Source organism: Gobio gobio (assembly GCF_949357685.1).
Source record: "Gobio gobio genome assembly, chromosome: 2".
Classification (NCBI taxonomy): Eukaryota; Metazoa; Chordata; class Actinopteri; order Cypriniformes; family Gobionidae; genus Gobio; species Gobio gobio.
This window is the reverse complement of record NC_137098.1, coordinates 48,755,508-48,768,549: the sequence shown is the minus strand read 5'-3', so window position 1 is coordinate 48,768,549 and position 13,042 is coordinate 48,755,508. Positions and strand designations below refer to the sequence as shown.

The following is a 13,042-nucleotide window of genomic DNA, read 5'->3' as shown; positions in this document are numbered from 1 at the left end:
GCAGAAAACATTCTTATGGAAAGGAAATTAAATGAATATATAATACAATGAGACTTCGATGTACAGACACTTTTTTTCTACCTTGGATCCGTATGTCAGCAATGTTGCTTCTGTCATCGCAGACAGCCACTCTGAAGGAGCCAAGCACAGCGGACAGCTTAAAGTTCACAACACTAGAGTCCTTCGAACCCTTGGACACTAAGAAAACATAGACACTCCAGTTAAAACACTCAAACAACACACTATGTGACAATCTGAAACCAGTACTGTCTGCAGCATGCTTTAACACAACCAAAACAGATACCGTTTCAGACCCCTGTTAGTATGTCATGTCAAGACCAGTGCAAGGTCAAGAAAAAAACATTAGTTACCCATGAAAAAACCTATAAAGCGGAGACAAAGACAACATGGAACATGAGCAATATTCAGGGTCTACCTAATAAAAATGCAAAATGCATTTGTTTTCACACATGTGTATTTTCAATGTGTGTGCATGCCTGTGTTCCCACCTTTCTTCCCTGCTGCCACTCTCCCGTCTCGTCTCTTGGTTTCTCCATCTTTAGAGGCTGTGAGGTCTTGTGGTATTGCAGAAGTCATGTAGTTTATGGTAGACAGCAAAGCTTTAGTGTGCAGCATGAAGTCCAATGAGGAAAATTCCACCTGTGAAATAAAATAAATCAATAACATAATTGAATTGTTCAGTAAAAGGTTTTTCAATAGAAAAATAATTAAGTATTAGTTTCTGAATATAAAAACAAAAAAGACTAAAGGCCTGTTCACCCCAAAGTCTATAACTATAACGATAAAAATATAGTTTTAAAAATCATTCTAAATGTAAAAGAACAGCCACACCACAACTATAACGATAATGGCACAGAGGAACAATATCTTTGGAATCACTTTATAGATTTTCTTGAAGCTGAACAATGAAAAACATTGACAGCCAATTAGAGTCTAACCTGCTTTAAAGAGCCTGGATATTTAAAGCGACAGACGACAAAACTGCAACATGTGCTTATAAAAAAACAGAATGATAACGTTCATTGGTAGTTATCTTTATAGTTATCGTTCTTGGTATGAATGGGCCTTAATAATGTAATTTTAACGATGCAATAAAAAAATATTTTTATACAGGTATGACTGTATTTGACATTCATATATTTTGCTAAATAAATGTTACTAAATTAAATGCATTACATTTTTACTAAATAAGTATTTTTATTTTCCTTTTTATGAATGAATGAATGAATGAATGAATGAATGAATGAATGAATGAATGAATGAATGAATGAATGAATGAATGAATGAATGAATGAATGAATATTGGCATTCAATTATTTAGAACTGTAAAACTTAAATCATACCTTCAGCGTCTGTTCTGTATTATTAAATAAGGTGTGAAAGCTGGGTCCATTCACATCAGCCTAAAAGACACAAAAACCAGCCAGCACAAATTAAACCGCTTAGCTAAAACAACCCATTTAAAGGGTTACTTCACCCAAAAATGAAAACAATGTAATTTATTATTCACCCTCATGCCGTTCATCTTCGGAACACAAATTTAGATATTTTTGTTGAAATCCGATGGCTCAGTGAGGCCTGCATAGCCAGCAATGACATTTCCTCTCTCAAGATCCATTAATTTACTAAAAACATATTTAAATCAGTTCATGTGAGTACAGTGGTTCAATATTTTTAAACACTGCTTCATGAAGCTTCGGAGCGTTATGAATTAGCGCGTTGAATCATGATTCGGATCGCGTGTCAAACTGCCAAACTGCTGAAATCACGTGACTTTGGCGCTCCGAACCGCTGATTGGATATGCTGTTTTGAAATCGGCCATCACTATATAAGTCAATATTTTGTTTTTTTGGCACACCAAAAATATTCTCGGCGCTTTATAATATTAATATTGATCCACTGTACATACATGAACTGATTTAAATATGTTTTTAGTACACTATGTCACAAAATGTCATTGCTGGCTATGCAGGCCTCACTGAGTCATCGGATTTCAACACAAATATATTAATTTGCGTTCCGAAGATTAATGAAAAGGTTTTAGGGATGTGAAACGGCATTAGGGTGAATAATAAATGACATTATTTTCATTTTTGGGTGAACTAACCCTTTAAGACAGTCTTTTATAGGGTGTTTGATGAGTAAGATGCTCATGCTTACTTTGATGTACTCTACTTTCAATAGATCAGAGCCAGACTTGTCTGAAGAGGTAATTAGATGAAGTGGCTGATTTTGTGCATCTGAAACACACAAACACAAGAATGAGAGAGACAGCATCCCAGAAACAATAGGAAGTACTTCAAATAACTGAAAGTTAAATCACACGTTATGCCCGTGAATGTACCTTTTGTCTCACAGTAATCCAGGCTGATCTTGCGCAGGTAAGATGTGACACTGAGATCGAAGGTTCGCATCTTGCCCTCTGCTCCCAGTTGAGACACACTGAGAGCCAAAACAACATCTTCCTGAGTGGCCTGCCTCGTAAGCTCGAACAAAACCTATATACACATATGTAGACACGTATACATAACTTCACACTGAAACACACAATGGTCAACACAAACATAAACAGGAATCATACGCAAAATAGTTGTAATTAACTGATGGAATGAAAGCTTTTATAAAATTCAGGGCTCTTGTGCCCACTGATGACAGTATGCCTTTTTAAAAGGAGAGGTTAATGGTGTCAACAAAGTAATGAAGAAGAACGTACCTCTTTGACTTCAAACTGAAACTGCACTTCAGTCAGCTCCTCTAAGGTTGATCTGAGAGAGTCTTCATCCACAGATTTTTCACTGATGTCTTCGTCAGTTTCTGAACACACATGCACAATTAGACACAGACAGATATATATATGCGCATATATATATATATAACAGCGAGAAAATCTGTATAATTATATGAAAGGTGTCAATTAAAAACAAAATACTGGTGTGGCATTAATTTAAAATCATTTTTTGATTTTTCTAAATTAAAGAAGTGATTTCTTCTGTGTGAAAGTACATGCGAGTATCTGGATGAATTCTGACCTGACTCAACAGTATAGGACAGAACTGTGGGGTCTAAACTCAAGACCTTTGGCCTGGCATCAGACAGCGGCATCCTCAACACCTTCTGAAGAATATCATCATTATTATACAAACAACAGGAAATATTATACAAACTACAGAAAAATATATTTTCTCAATCTGTTTGCTTCCTGTATATGTGCAGAAAGCTCATATTCTCAACCAAAACTAAAAGTTTTCTGTGGCAACATTAGGGGAAAATAATTGATTTAAACATGGTAAAACGTGTGTTAAATTAAGTTGATTGGTTGCATTGTACTTAATTGGTAACATTTTTGTAAGAAATGTATTATTTCAAGGAGAAAGTATTTATATATATAAAAAATCACTACTCATTTCACTACTGTTTAACAGTTTGGGGGTCAGTAAGATGTTTAAATGTTTTTGAATTAAGTTGCATTTATTCAATCAAAATTGCAGTAAAACAGTAATATTGTGAAATATTACTACAATTTTAAATATATCTGTTGTTTATTTTAATATATATTTAAATGTGTAATTTATTTCTGCTGGATTTTCATCATCATTACTCCAGTCTTCAGTGTCACATCTTCAGAAATCAAATCTCAATATTTTTGTAGATTAGAAAGTTCAAAAGAACAGTATTTATTGGCAAAAGAAATCTTTTGTAACATTAAAAATATTTTACAGCCATTTTTATCAATTTAATGCATCCTTGCTGAATAAAGATATTCATTTCTTTAAAAAAATCTTGACCCCAAACCTCTGAATGGTTGTGTAGACTTTTATATTTTATATTATATTAGATATTTATTCATTATTTTTATTTTATATTTATCTAGACGCTGATATATAGTACACCCTTCAACATTTATTTTGCACAGTAAACTAGTAAGGGCTTTTTCTTGCTTGTTGAGGCAGCAAGTCCACTAATAAGATACAGCACATGGCTCATTGGGTAGAAAGACAGTGATGCTGATTGTAGATAATGTATTTCCTGAGCTGTGTAATCTGTGGAGACTGAAGCTGCACTGTCACGCTCACAGAGCAAATTCAGGAACTAAATATAAAAGCAAGCAACTCTTTGTTTTGGATTCAGACATAGCACATGACTCTAAAAGCAATAAACACACAGCAATTAGTTTTAGTGTAGAGGCTTGAAATATTAATGGCATTCAGAAAAACAACAGCAATGGCAATAGTATCAAATATCTGTGGCATCCTACCAAGAAACTACCATTAGTGAGGCATAACTTATTAAAGGGTAACTTCAGTGATTTAGCATTAGGCTTTGTATCAGTAGAAAGCCAGTAGTATATTCAAATTATGGTACTTTCCCCCTCATATTCACCTGAGACGAGAGAATTATGCATTTTATTTCTGGAAGAAATCCTCAGATGAAGCAAACATCGTCATTTTGCGTCATGAGAGGATTTTTTTGGCCAGAGGCTAAAGACTACAGCCAGTAGAGGGAGCTGTTCCACATGTTATCAACCCGCCCATAGGGGAGAGATCTCATGCACAGAATGTAAGACACAGACGGACAATCATAACGGAGCGCGTGCAGAGTAAAGTGAGTGTTTCAACTTTTCAATGAATTCCTGTGATAGTTTAGCTTCCATATGCGATCTGAAAACGTGCCAGACTGACGCTTAACGTTACCTCAGCTCTGCTCAGCTCTTTGCGATGAATGAAATCTGACACTGCTGCGTCTGTGCCGTGACTTTCGTTCGGCTCACTCACACTTTATTAAAAAGACACGTTCAGTTTTTAATTGTAGTGTTTATTCTCTAACTGAACGAAATGATCGTATTACTATGAAGATCAAAACGACGGTGTACGGAGTGGCCTCGTAAGGCAGCGAAGCAAGTGCATTCTGGGAGTTGTTGTCTTTCATCCGCATGAGACAAAAATAAATTTTCTGTCTTTTCTCAGTGTAGAAGGCACCAAATTCAAAAATAATTTCACATTTCTACTACATAAATGACCCAGTTTAAATACAAAGCTTAATGCTAAATCACTGAAGTAACCCTTTAAGTGTGAGATGAAGCAACACATCAGCCAATACAGTCTTTTTTCATTTGAAGTGTTTTCTGACCTTTTCTGTGGGGGTGCTAGGAGGGGTTGACGTAGTCTGAGGAAGAGGAATACTGTCCACCAGTTCCAGAACACCCTGGATCTTCTGGTCAGAGATCTTCACATGAAGTAACGGCAGCTCCCCTGATACTTTGAACCTAGAAAGGAACAGATATTAGTGCATGTGTGAGGATTAAAGGGATAGTTCACCCAAAAACTAAATTGACCCCATAATTTACTCACCCTCAAGCCATCCTATGTGTATGACATTCTTCTTTCAGACGAATAGAATCAGAGTTGTCCTGGCTAAAATGTCCAAGCATTATAGTGGCAGTAAATGGCAGTTCTGGCGAAAGCTAGATATTTTCCTTTATAAAGTTTTAAATATAGATATTTTTCTTACACAAAACCCATCGATTAACTTCAGAAGGCATTTATTAACCTTCTGGAGGCATATGGATTAATTTTATAATGGATGGATGCACTTTTTTGGGCTTCAAATTTTGGGCTGCCATTTACTGCCATTATAATGATTGTATTCGTCTGAAAGAAGAATGTCATATACCTAGGATGGCTTGAGGGTGAGTAAATAATGGGATTTTTTATTTTATTTTAGGATGAACTATCCCTTTAAGAGAGACAGGCGATAGAGAGTCAACGCTAACCTGGGCATACGGGAATCTTTGTCCACCATACATTTAGCGAGTTGAAGCGTGAAATCCATTGGCTGTAGAATGTGCTGATGGGAGAAGCCTTCAAGACGAGCATTTTTCCATTTCTCTCCTTCAAAAAGAGCCGCCGTTAAAGGGAGGTGAATAAAATAGCTTGTTCGGGCAGTTCAGTTCTTTGCTGTGTTGCATTGTGTTTACCTGATTTGCTGTAGAGTATCTGGACACTACGAAGCTCCAAGGAATATCTCTCATATGCTCTATCCATGATTTCCTCTAGCGATGAGAAACTTGCAGATATCTGCTGATGGCTGCCCTGATCTACGCTGTTCAACTACACACAAACGCACACAAATTAACAGTCAGACATATTAGCAGAGAGTTCTCTCTTAAATATGTTTTTACTTCCCTCCCTCACCTGCAGGTAACCAAAATCAACGATCATGAGGTCTGATTTGCCATCATAGAATCCAGACTTGGGCAGCAGCAAGTAGGAGGGTTTTAGATCGATCCTCAAGTCCAGCACCTTACGTGTCTCAATGATATGAGACAAACCTGGATTTAGATAAAGACAAAGGGAAAGTATTACTGATGGCTCCTGATATACCCTTTCCCAGTGTGACCATTTCTTTAGGAGAATAATGGGAAATGAGGAGAGGGTTACCACTGGCTGTCTTCTCTTTGATCTCCTCAAGTTTGCTGAGTGTTGCTGAGGTGATGACCTCCAGGTCAACTCCTTTCCCTGTCTTAAAGAATTCTGTGATGCTGATGACAGTCAGCTATAAAACAGATAAATAAATAGTACACAATAAAAATGTAAGACTTACCACTTTCTAATTATATTAAGTCTAATTATCGAAATAATTTATATTTATATTTAGAATAAACATATTAATATGAATAAAAAACATTATATTTAGTCGAATGATCTAAATTTCAATCATTTTAATTGTAATTATGTTGTTTGTTGCTTTATTTTTTATTTTTTTACTATATTAAGCATAACAATGCATAGCAAAATAAATACATATTTATGTAAATAAATACACTATGTTGAATTATCTATATATATATTCATTGTATTTTCTTATATTAAATAAAGTAAAAAAATAAATACAATTTTTTTAGTATAAACACTCACATATATGCAGTATATTTATACATACACACACATATATACATTTAATACATATATAAACACACACTCACATACATTATGTGTGTGTGTGTGTGTGTGTGTGTGTGTGTGTGTGTGTGTGTGTGTGTGTGTGTGTGTGTGTGTGTGTGTGTGTGTGTGTGTGTGTGTGTGTGTGTGTGTGTGTGTGTGTGTGTGTGTGTGTGTGTGTGTGTGTGTGTGTGTGTGTGTGGGTGTGGGCATGTTTTCGTGAAATATCAGGACACAAATGTGTATAATGACATGGGTATGACATAGGTATTACAAAAAGAGGGTGAAATATGAGGACGTTCCCCATGTCCTCACTTTTCAAAATGCTTATAAATCACACAGAATGAGTTTTTTTTCACAGAAAGTGAACTGCACAGTCTCCTGTGAGGGCTAGGTTTAGGGGCAAGGGCAGTGTAAGGGGATAGAAAATACGGTTTGTACGGTATAAAAACCATTACGCCTATGGAATGTCCTCACATTTCACAAAAACAAACATGTGTGTGTGTGTGTGTGTGTGTGTGTGTGTGTGTGTGTGTGTGTGTGTGTGTGTGTGTGTGTGTGTGTGTGTGTGTGTGTGTGTGTGTGTGTGTGTGTGTGTGTGTGTGTGTGTGTGTGTGTATGTATTAAATGTGTATTTATTTTTTTACTTTATTTAATATAATAAAATGAAAATATTAAATAATTTGACAATGTATTTATTTATTAAATGCATTTATTGTACTTAATTACAATAAAAATGATTGAAATTTAGATCATTTTGTAACTTTGTAACAATGTATCATTGTTACAAAAAAGTATTTGTCTACTTTGTAACAATGATATTTGTGCAACTAAATTAAATAAAAGATAGTAACAGTTCTAATTTGCACCCATAATCCAATGGCTCTGTCTGAAATCAAGGGACAACTACAGTGTGCCTGCACTGGCCTCTTACCGCATCGTAGATGATCTCTACAGGCTGTGAATGGACTCTGAGGAGCTGGTCAGCATGGCTGTCCTCTGGATTGAGCTCAAAGAGCACACTGAGAAGAGAGGAGTCAGAGCCCCCAACTGACGCTATGAGAGACGGCACTTCCCCCTGCTGCTGCAGACCAGTCACGTACCAGTGCGCCAGTTTAGCCTCCACTCTACACAACACATTCAACACAAATGCACACCATGTACACTGAACCATATCAAGACCAAACTAACTGAGCTCCTAAACACTCTGTATACTTTAAATAAGGCCCTATATTTAATTGTTGGTCAATGCTAAGGGTTTCCCTGTATGTATTCGTAATACATACCTGATGGCCTGTGCTCCTGGTCTCTGTGAGATGGATGTACTGAGGTCGAGCATTTGCACTTTGAGGATCTCTGGAACGTCAGGTTCCTCTCTGAATGTTACTGAGGTGCTCAACAGTTTGAAGTTGACGATCACAGCTACATACTGCACATACGGTACATAAACATGTTTGAGTATATGTCCAAGCTAAGGAGGATATGCTTAAAATAAGGTTTTTGAAACATCTTTTGCAACATGTTTTAAAAAGGTGAGGTCACATTAGCGAAAGTCCATCGTCAATAGTGTAGCAATATGCAAAGCACACTCACACAAAAATCACCATTAAACAATGTCTGTTAGTCAATGTGCTGAATCCACTTGACCAAATTGAACCCACTGCCAAATGTGTGTAGGGAAGTCTTTCACTCTCAATCAAAAATACTGATCACATAGTTTGGATTTTGTTAAATGTGACTGCACCCTCACAGTGTTGTAAATGTATATTTTCCACTCACATGTTTTGGTAGGGCAAGGTTATGCGAGCTCCCGCTGTAGCCAATGGCTGTGTAGAGTTTCGTTTTCTCTTCAGGAGTCATGATGGAATCAAGATCTGATAACAAATACATGTACATAAATACGGGCGCAAATCAAAAAAGCATTAATTCAAAGGCAAGCTTAGCAAATACACTATATTGCCAAAAGTCTTGTGACGCCTGCCTTGCATTTACATGCACATGAACTTTAATGACATCCCATTATTAATCTGTAGGGTTTAATATGGAGTTGGCCCACCCTTTGCAGCGATAACAGCTTTAACTCTTCTGGGAAGGCTTTCCACAAGGTTTAGGAGTGCGTTTATGGAAATTTTTGACAGTTTTTCAAGAAGTGCATTTGTGAGGTCAGGCACTGATGTTGGCCGAGAAGGCCTGGCTTGCAGTCTCCACTCTAATTCATCCCAAAGATGTTCTATCGGGTTGAGGCGATTGGAACACCTGAATTCAATGATTTTGGAGGGGTGTCCCAATACTTTTGGCAATATAGTGTATATCAGAGATAAAACACTTACTCTCAGGCTCTTTATCCTCCTCTTCCTCTTTTTTCTTCCCTTCTTTCTTGCCAAAAAAGCTGCTGAAGAAACCTCCCCCACTCGGTTTCTGAGTGGCGGCCTTTTTAGCGACCAGCTTCTGCCCTGACCGAACCACCTTTGGAGAGAGAAGGTGAACTTACAGTACTACACTGGATATAAAAAATATCAGTAGCTTTCTGTTTTGGTACATGTTGTCATACAGTACCTCCATCTGAATCTGCTGTCTGGCCAATACAATGTTGAACACATCCAGAACTTTCTCCAGCTCCTGAGGGAAACACGATAAATAAACATATAGATTATTTTTTCCATTAATTTAAAAAAAAAGGAATAATACTACATTTTTTAAATATTCATTAAATGTTTCATTATAAACTATTTTATCAGCATAACATGAAAAGTTAAATTAATAAAATTAATTTCTGATTTGTTAGTATTTGGTTTCATCTGTAGCTAATACCTGGATCTGTTTCTCTGTGTCTTGTTGGACTTTGCCCTGTGTGAGTTTGACTTTGTATGCTGCTTTGTAATCCTTAAGTGCACGCCTGTGCTTCTTGATGTTGGTCCACTTCCACATCTGGTTAAAGCGCCTGATATGCACTTCTAGTATACTGTTGATGCTGTATTTCCACCTGACCAATCATAGGAACTATGTAAGAAACACCAAGCTCCAATTAAATCAGCCAATCATCATATGAAGATCTAATACACTTACCATTGCCTGGCATTTCTGTGGACTGGAGCATCAGGCCTAAACTTTCTGTATGGGCCGTTCTTCACCATGCAGTCTACAGACTCCAGCAGATCCACCATAGACAGGTACTAGAATCACCCCAAAACAACATTGCCGTCTCTTGGCTTTGACCCAAGACAATTCGCCACTTAAATGAATGCATGTTATATCTGTAATTATTTATCTATCTAGAGAGGTCCTGTAAATTTCCCACAAGCACACTACCATTCAAAAAGTTTAGGGTCAGTAAGATTTTTAAAATGTTTTTGAAAGCTGTGTCTTATGTTCGCCAAGGCTGCATATATTTAACCAGAAAAAAAAGACAGTAAAAACGTATTATAAAAATATTATTACACTTTAAAAAGACTATTTTCTATTTTATTACGCAGCATTTAAAAATGTAATTTATTCCTGTGATGGCAAAGCTGAATTATCAGAATCATATGTCACATGACCCTTCATAAATCATTCTAATATACTGATTTATCAGTGCTTTTCTTATTATTATCAATTATTATTGTGCTGCCTAATATTTTTGTGGAAACAGTGATACATTTTTTTCAAGATTTTTTTAAATAAAGTTAAAAAGAACAGCATTTATTTGAAATAGAACTTTGTAACTATGTAAAAGTTTTTACTGTCACTTTTGCTCAATTTGATCTATTCTTACTTAATGAAAGTATTAATTTCTTAAATAAAAAACAACAACATCTTAGTGACCCCAAACTTTTGAATGGTAATTTGACGAGTATGCTCAAGACACATGACATATTGTTATACCTGAGGCTTGGTCATCTCAATTGCAATGTTCTGAACCTCGAGGTGCAGGTTTGCTTTGGGTGATTTTAGCTCAACTTCAGCGTTAGGGTTAATGCACATCCTTGCAGAGGCAAATATGGGTTTGAAAACTGTGTGAAGAAACAAATGAGTTCATCATGATGGGTGCCATGTTTTTTGTGTGCTATAAAGAGGTGTGTCATGTGTGCAGTTTGAGATCACATAGCCTGTTTAAATAAAAAATCAAAAAGAAACTGTGGCAGGTAACACACACCCAGAATAATCAGCATGAAAACAATAGGATTTGCAACAGCGAAACATGATTCATTCTTTACTATTTACTTAAGGTTTTCAACATCCACCATGTTGATCTTTTTTTGTCTTGTCATGCCTAATATTGATATTCTTTCAACACCTCTTCAGTTGGGCACAACACCAAAACATACTGGCAAAGCTATACTAAACAGCACAAGGCTAAATAATTATACATTTGCCATGAACTTTCTGTGGACTAGATAATACGGTGACACTTTACAATAAGGTCTTATTTGTTAACATTAGTTAATGTATAACTAACATGAACGAATACTGAGCAATACATTTGATACAGTATTTATAAAAAATTTTTAATGTTAGTTCATAAAAATCTAGTCGTTCATTGTTTGTTCATGTTAGTTCACAGTGCATTAACTAATGTTAACAAATACAACTTTTGATCTTAATAATATATTAATTGTTGAAAATAACATTAACTAAGATTAATAAATTCAGTAGAAGTATTGTTCATTCTTAGTTTAAGTTAACTGAAGTAGTGAACTAATGTTAACTAATGAAACCTTATTGTAAAGTGTTGTTGATAATACATACTGTATTGATAGTCTCGCAGTTCCTCATTTTTTGTGCTGATTCCTGCTTTCAGCTTGTCCTGCAAACACAAAAAACAATATCAAGTGATTTTAGATATATTTTTCAATATGTAAAAACGTTAATGTATACATACAGCGAAGTTCAAAAGTCTGAGATGACTAGTTAAAATGCTTTTTTAAGGTTTACTTTATTTTCATTACAAAAAAGGGCTACACTCTATTTTAATGTGTCATTGTTACAGTGTAATTAAAATATATTTAAGTACTGAGTAATATTAAAGCAACACTATGTAACTTTCTTGTGCTCAAAATGTACTAAATTGATATAATGAGCGAGTACATCATGAATCCATTTTCCAAACTGTGGTTTTGTCTAATCCTGAATCACTACAGTACACATATAATAAGTGTTTATATTCAGACTATTTTAGTCCGGTTTGGGTCGCACCGCTTTGGAGTAGCACAGTACCTGCATGACAGTACTTAGTTATGTAATTATGCCTAATTTACTGTTATTACTATGATATTACTATGATATGTATACACCGATCAGGCATAATTTTATGACCAGTGACAGGTGAAGTGAATAACATTGATTATCTCTTTATTACTGCAACTGTTAGTGGGTGGGATATATTAGGCAGCAAGTGAACATTTTGTCCTCAAAGTTGATGTGTTAGAAGCAGGAAAAACACTTGTGGAGTGTTCCCGGTCTGCAGTGGACAGTATCTATCAAAAGTGGTCCAAGGGCAGAATAGTGATGAACCGGCGACAGGGTCATGGGCAGCCAAGGCTCACTGATGGACATGGGTAGCGAAGGCTGGTTTGTGTGGTCCGATCAAACAGGCGAGTGACTGTAGCTCAGATTACTCAAGAAGTTAATGCTGGTTCTGATAGAAAGGAGTCAGAATACACAGTGCATCACAGTTTGTTGCGTATGGGGCTGCATAACTGCAGACCAGTCAGGGTGACCATGCTGACCTCTGTCCACTGCCAAAAGTGCCAACAGTGGGCATGTGAGCATCAGAACTGGACCACGGAGCAATGGAAGAAGGTGGCCTGGTCTGATGAATCACGTTTTCTTTTACATCACGTGGATGGCCGGGTGCATGTGCATTGCTTACCTGGGGAACACATGGCACCAGGATGCACTATGGGAAGAAGGCAAGCTGGTGGAGGCAGTGTGATGCTTTGGGCAATGTTCTGCTGGGAAACCTTGGGTCCTGCCATCCATGTGGATGTTACTTTGACACGTACCACCTACCTAAGCATTGTTGCAGACCATGTATTCCCTGGTGGCTGTGGCCTCTTTCAGCAGGATAATGCGCCCTGCCACAAAGCAAAAATGGTTCAGG

The 13,042-nt window shown here is 36.5% G+C and overlaps 1 protein-coding gene across 4 annotated transcripts in view; it reads right to left on the bottom strand.

The window, feature by feature from the left end:
- Positions 1–13,042, bottom strand: part of vps13c (vacuolar protein sorting 13 homolog C) — a 63,430-nt gene that overhangs the window by 38,353 nt on the left and 12,035 nt on the right. For 3 of the 4 annotated variants that reach the window (XM_079845687.1, XM_079845689.1, XM_079845686.1), the window contains 21 exons: positions 11,689–11,746; positions 10,825–10,952; positions 10,027–10,133; positions 9,772–9,943; positions 9,517–9,579; positions 9,291–9,426; positions 8,740–8,834; positions 8,247–8,389; positions 7,895–8,087; positions 6,460–6,574; positions 6,214–6,350; positions 5,997–6,129; positions 5,793–5,910; positions 5,150–5,285; positions 3,052–3,136; positions 2,736–2,836; positions 2,367–2,520; positions 2,183–2,262; positions 1,365–1,424; positions 510–660; positions 82–198 (listed from right to left, as the gene is read on the bottom strand). In XM_079845687.1, the coding sequence (XP_079701813.1) occupies positions 82–198; positions 510–660; positions 1,365–1,424; positions 2,183–2,262; positions 2,367–2,520; positions 2,736–2,836; positions 3,052–3,136; positions 5,150–5,285; positions 5,793–5,910; positions 5,997–6,129; positions 6,214–6,350; positions 6,460–6,574; positions 7,895–8,087; positions 8,247–8,389; positions 8,740–8,834; positions 9,291–9,426; positions 9,517–9,579; positions 9,772–9,943; positions 10,027–10,133; positions 10,825–10,952; positions 11,689–11,746 (2,482 nt within the window). The remainder of the gene's footprint in view (positions 1–81; positions 199–509; positions 661–1,364; positions 1,425–2,182; positions 2,263–2,366; positions 2,521–2,735; positions 2,837–3,051; positions 3,137–5,149; positions 5,286–5,792; positions 5,911–5,996; positions 6,130–6,213; positions 6,351–6,459; positions 6,575–7,894; positions 8,088–8,246; positions 8,390–8,739; positions 8,835–9,290; positions 9,427–9,516; positions 9,580–9,771; positions 9,944–10,026; positions 10,134–10,824; positions 10,953–11,688; positions 11,747–13,042) is intronic. The other variant, XM_079845688.1, reaches the window with a different exon arrangement.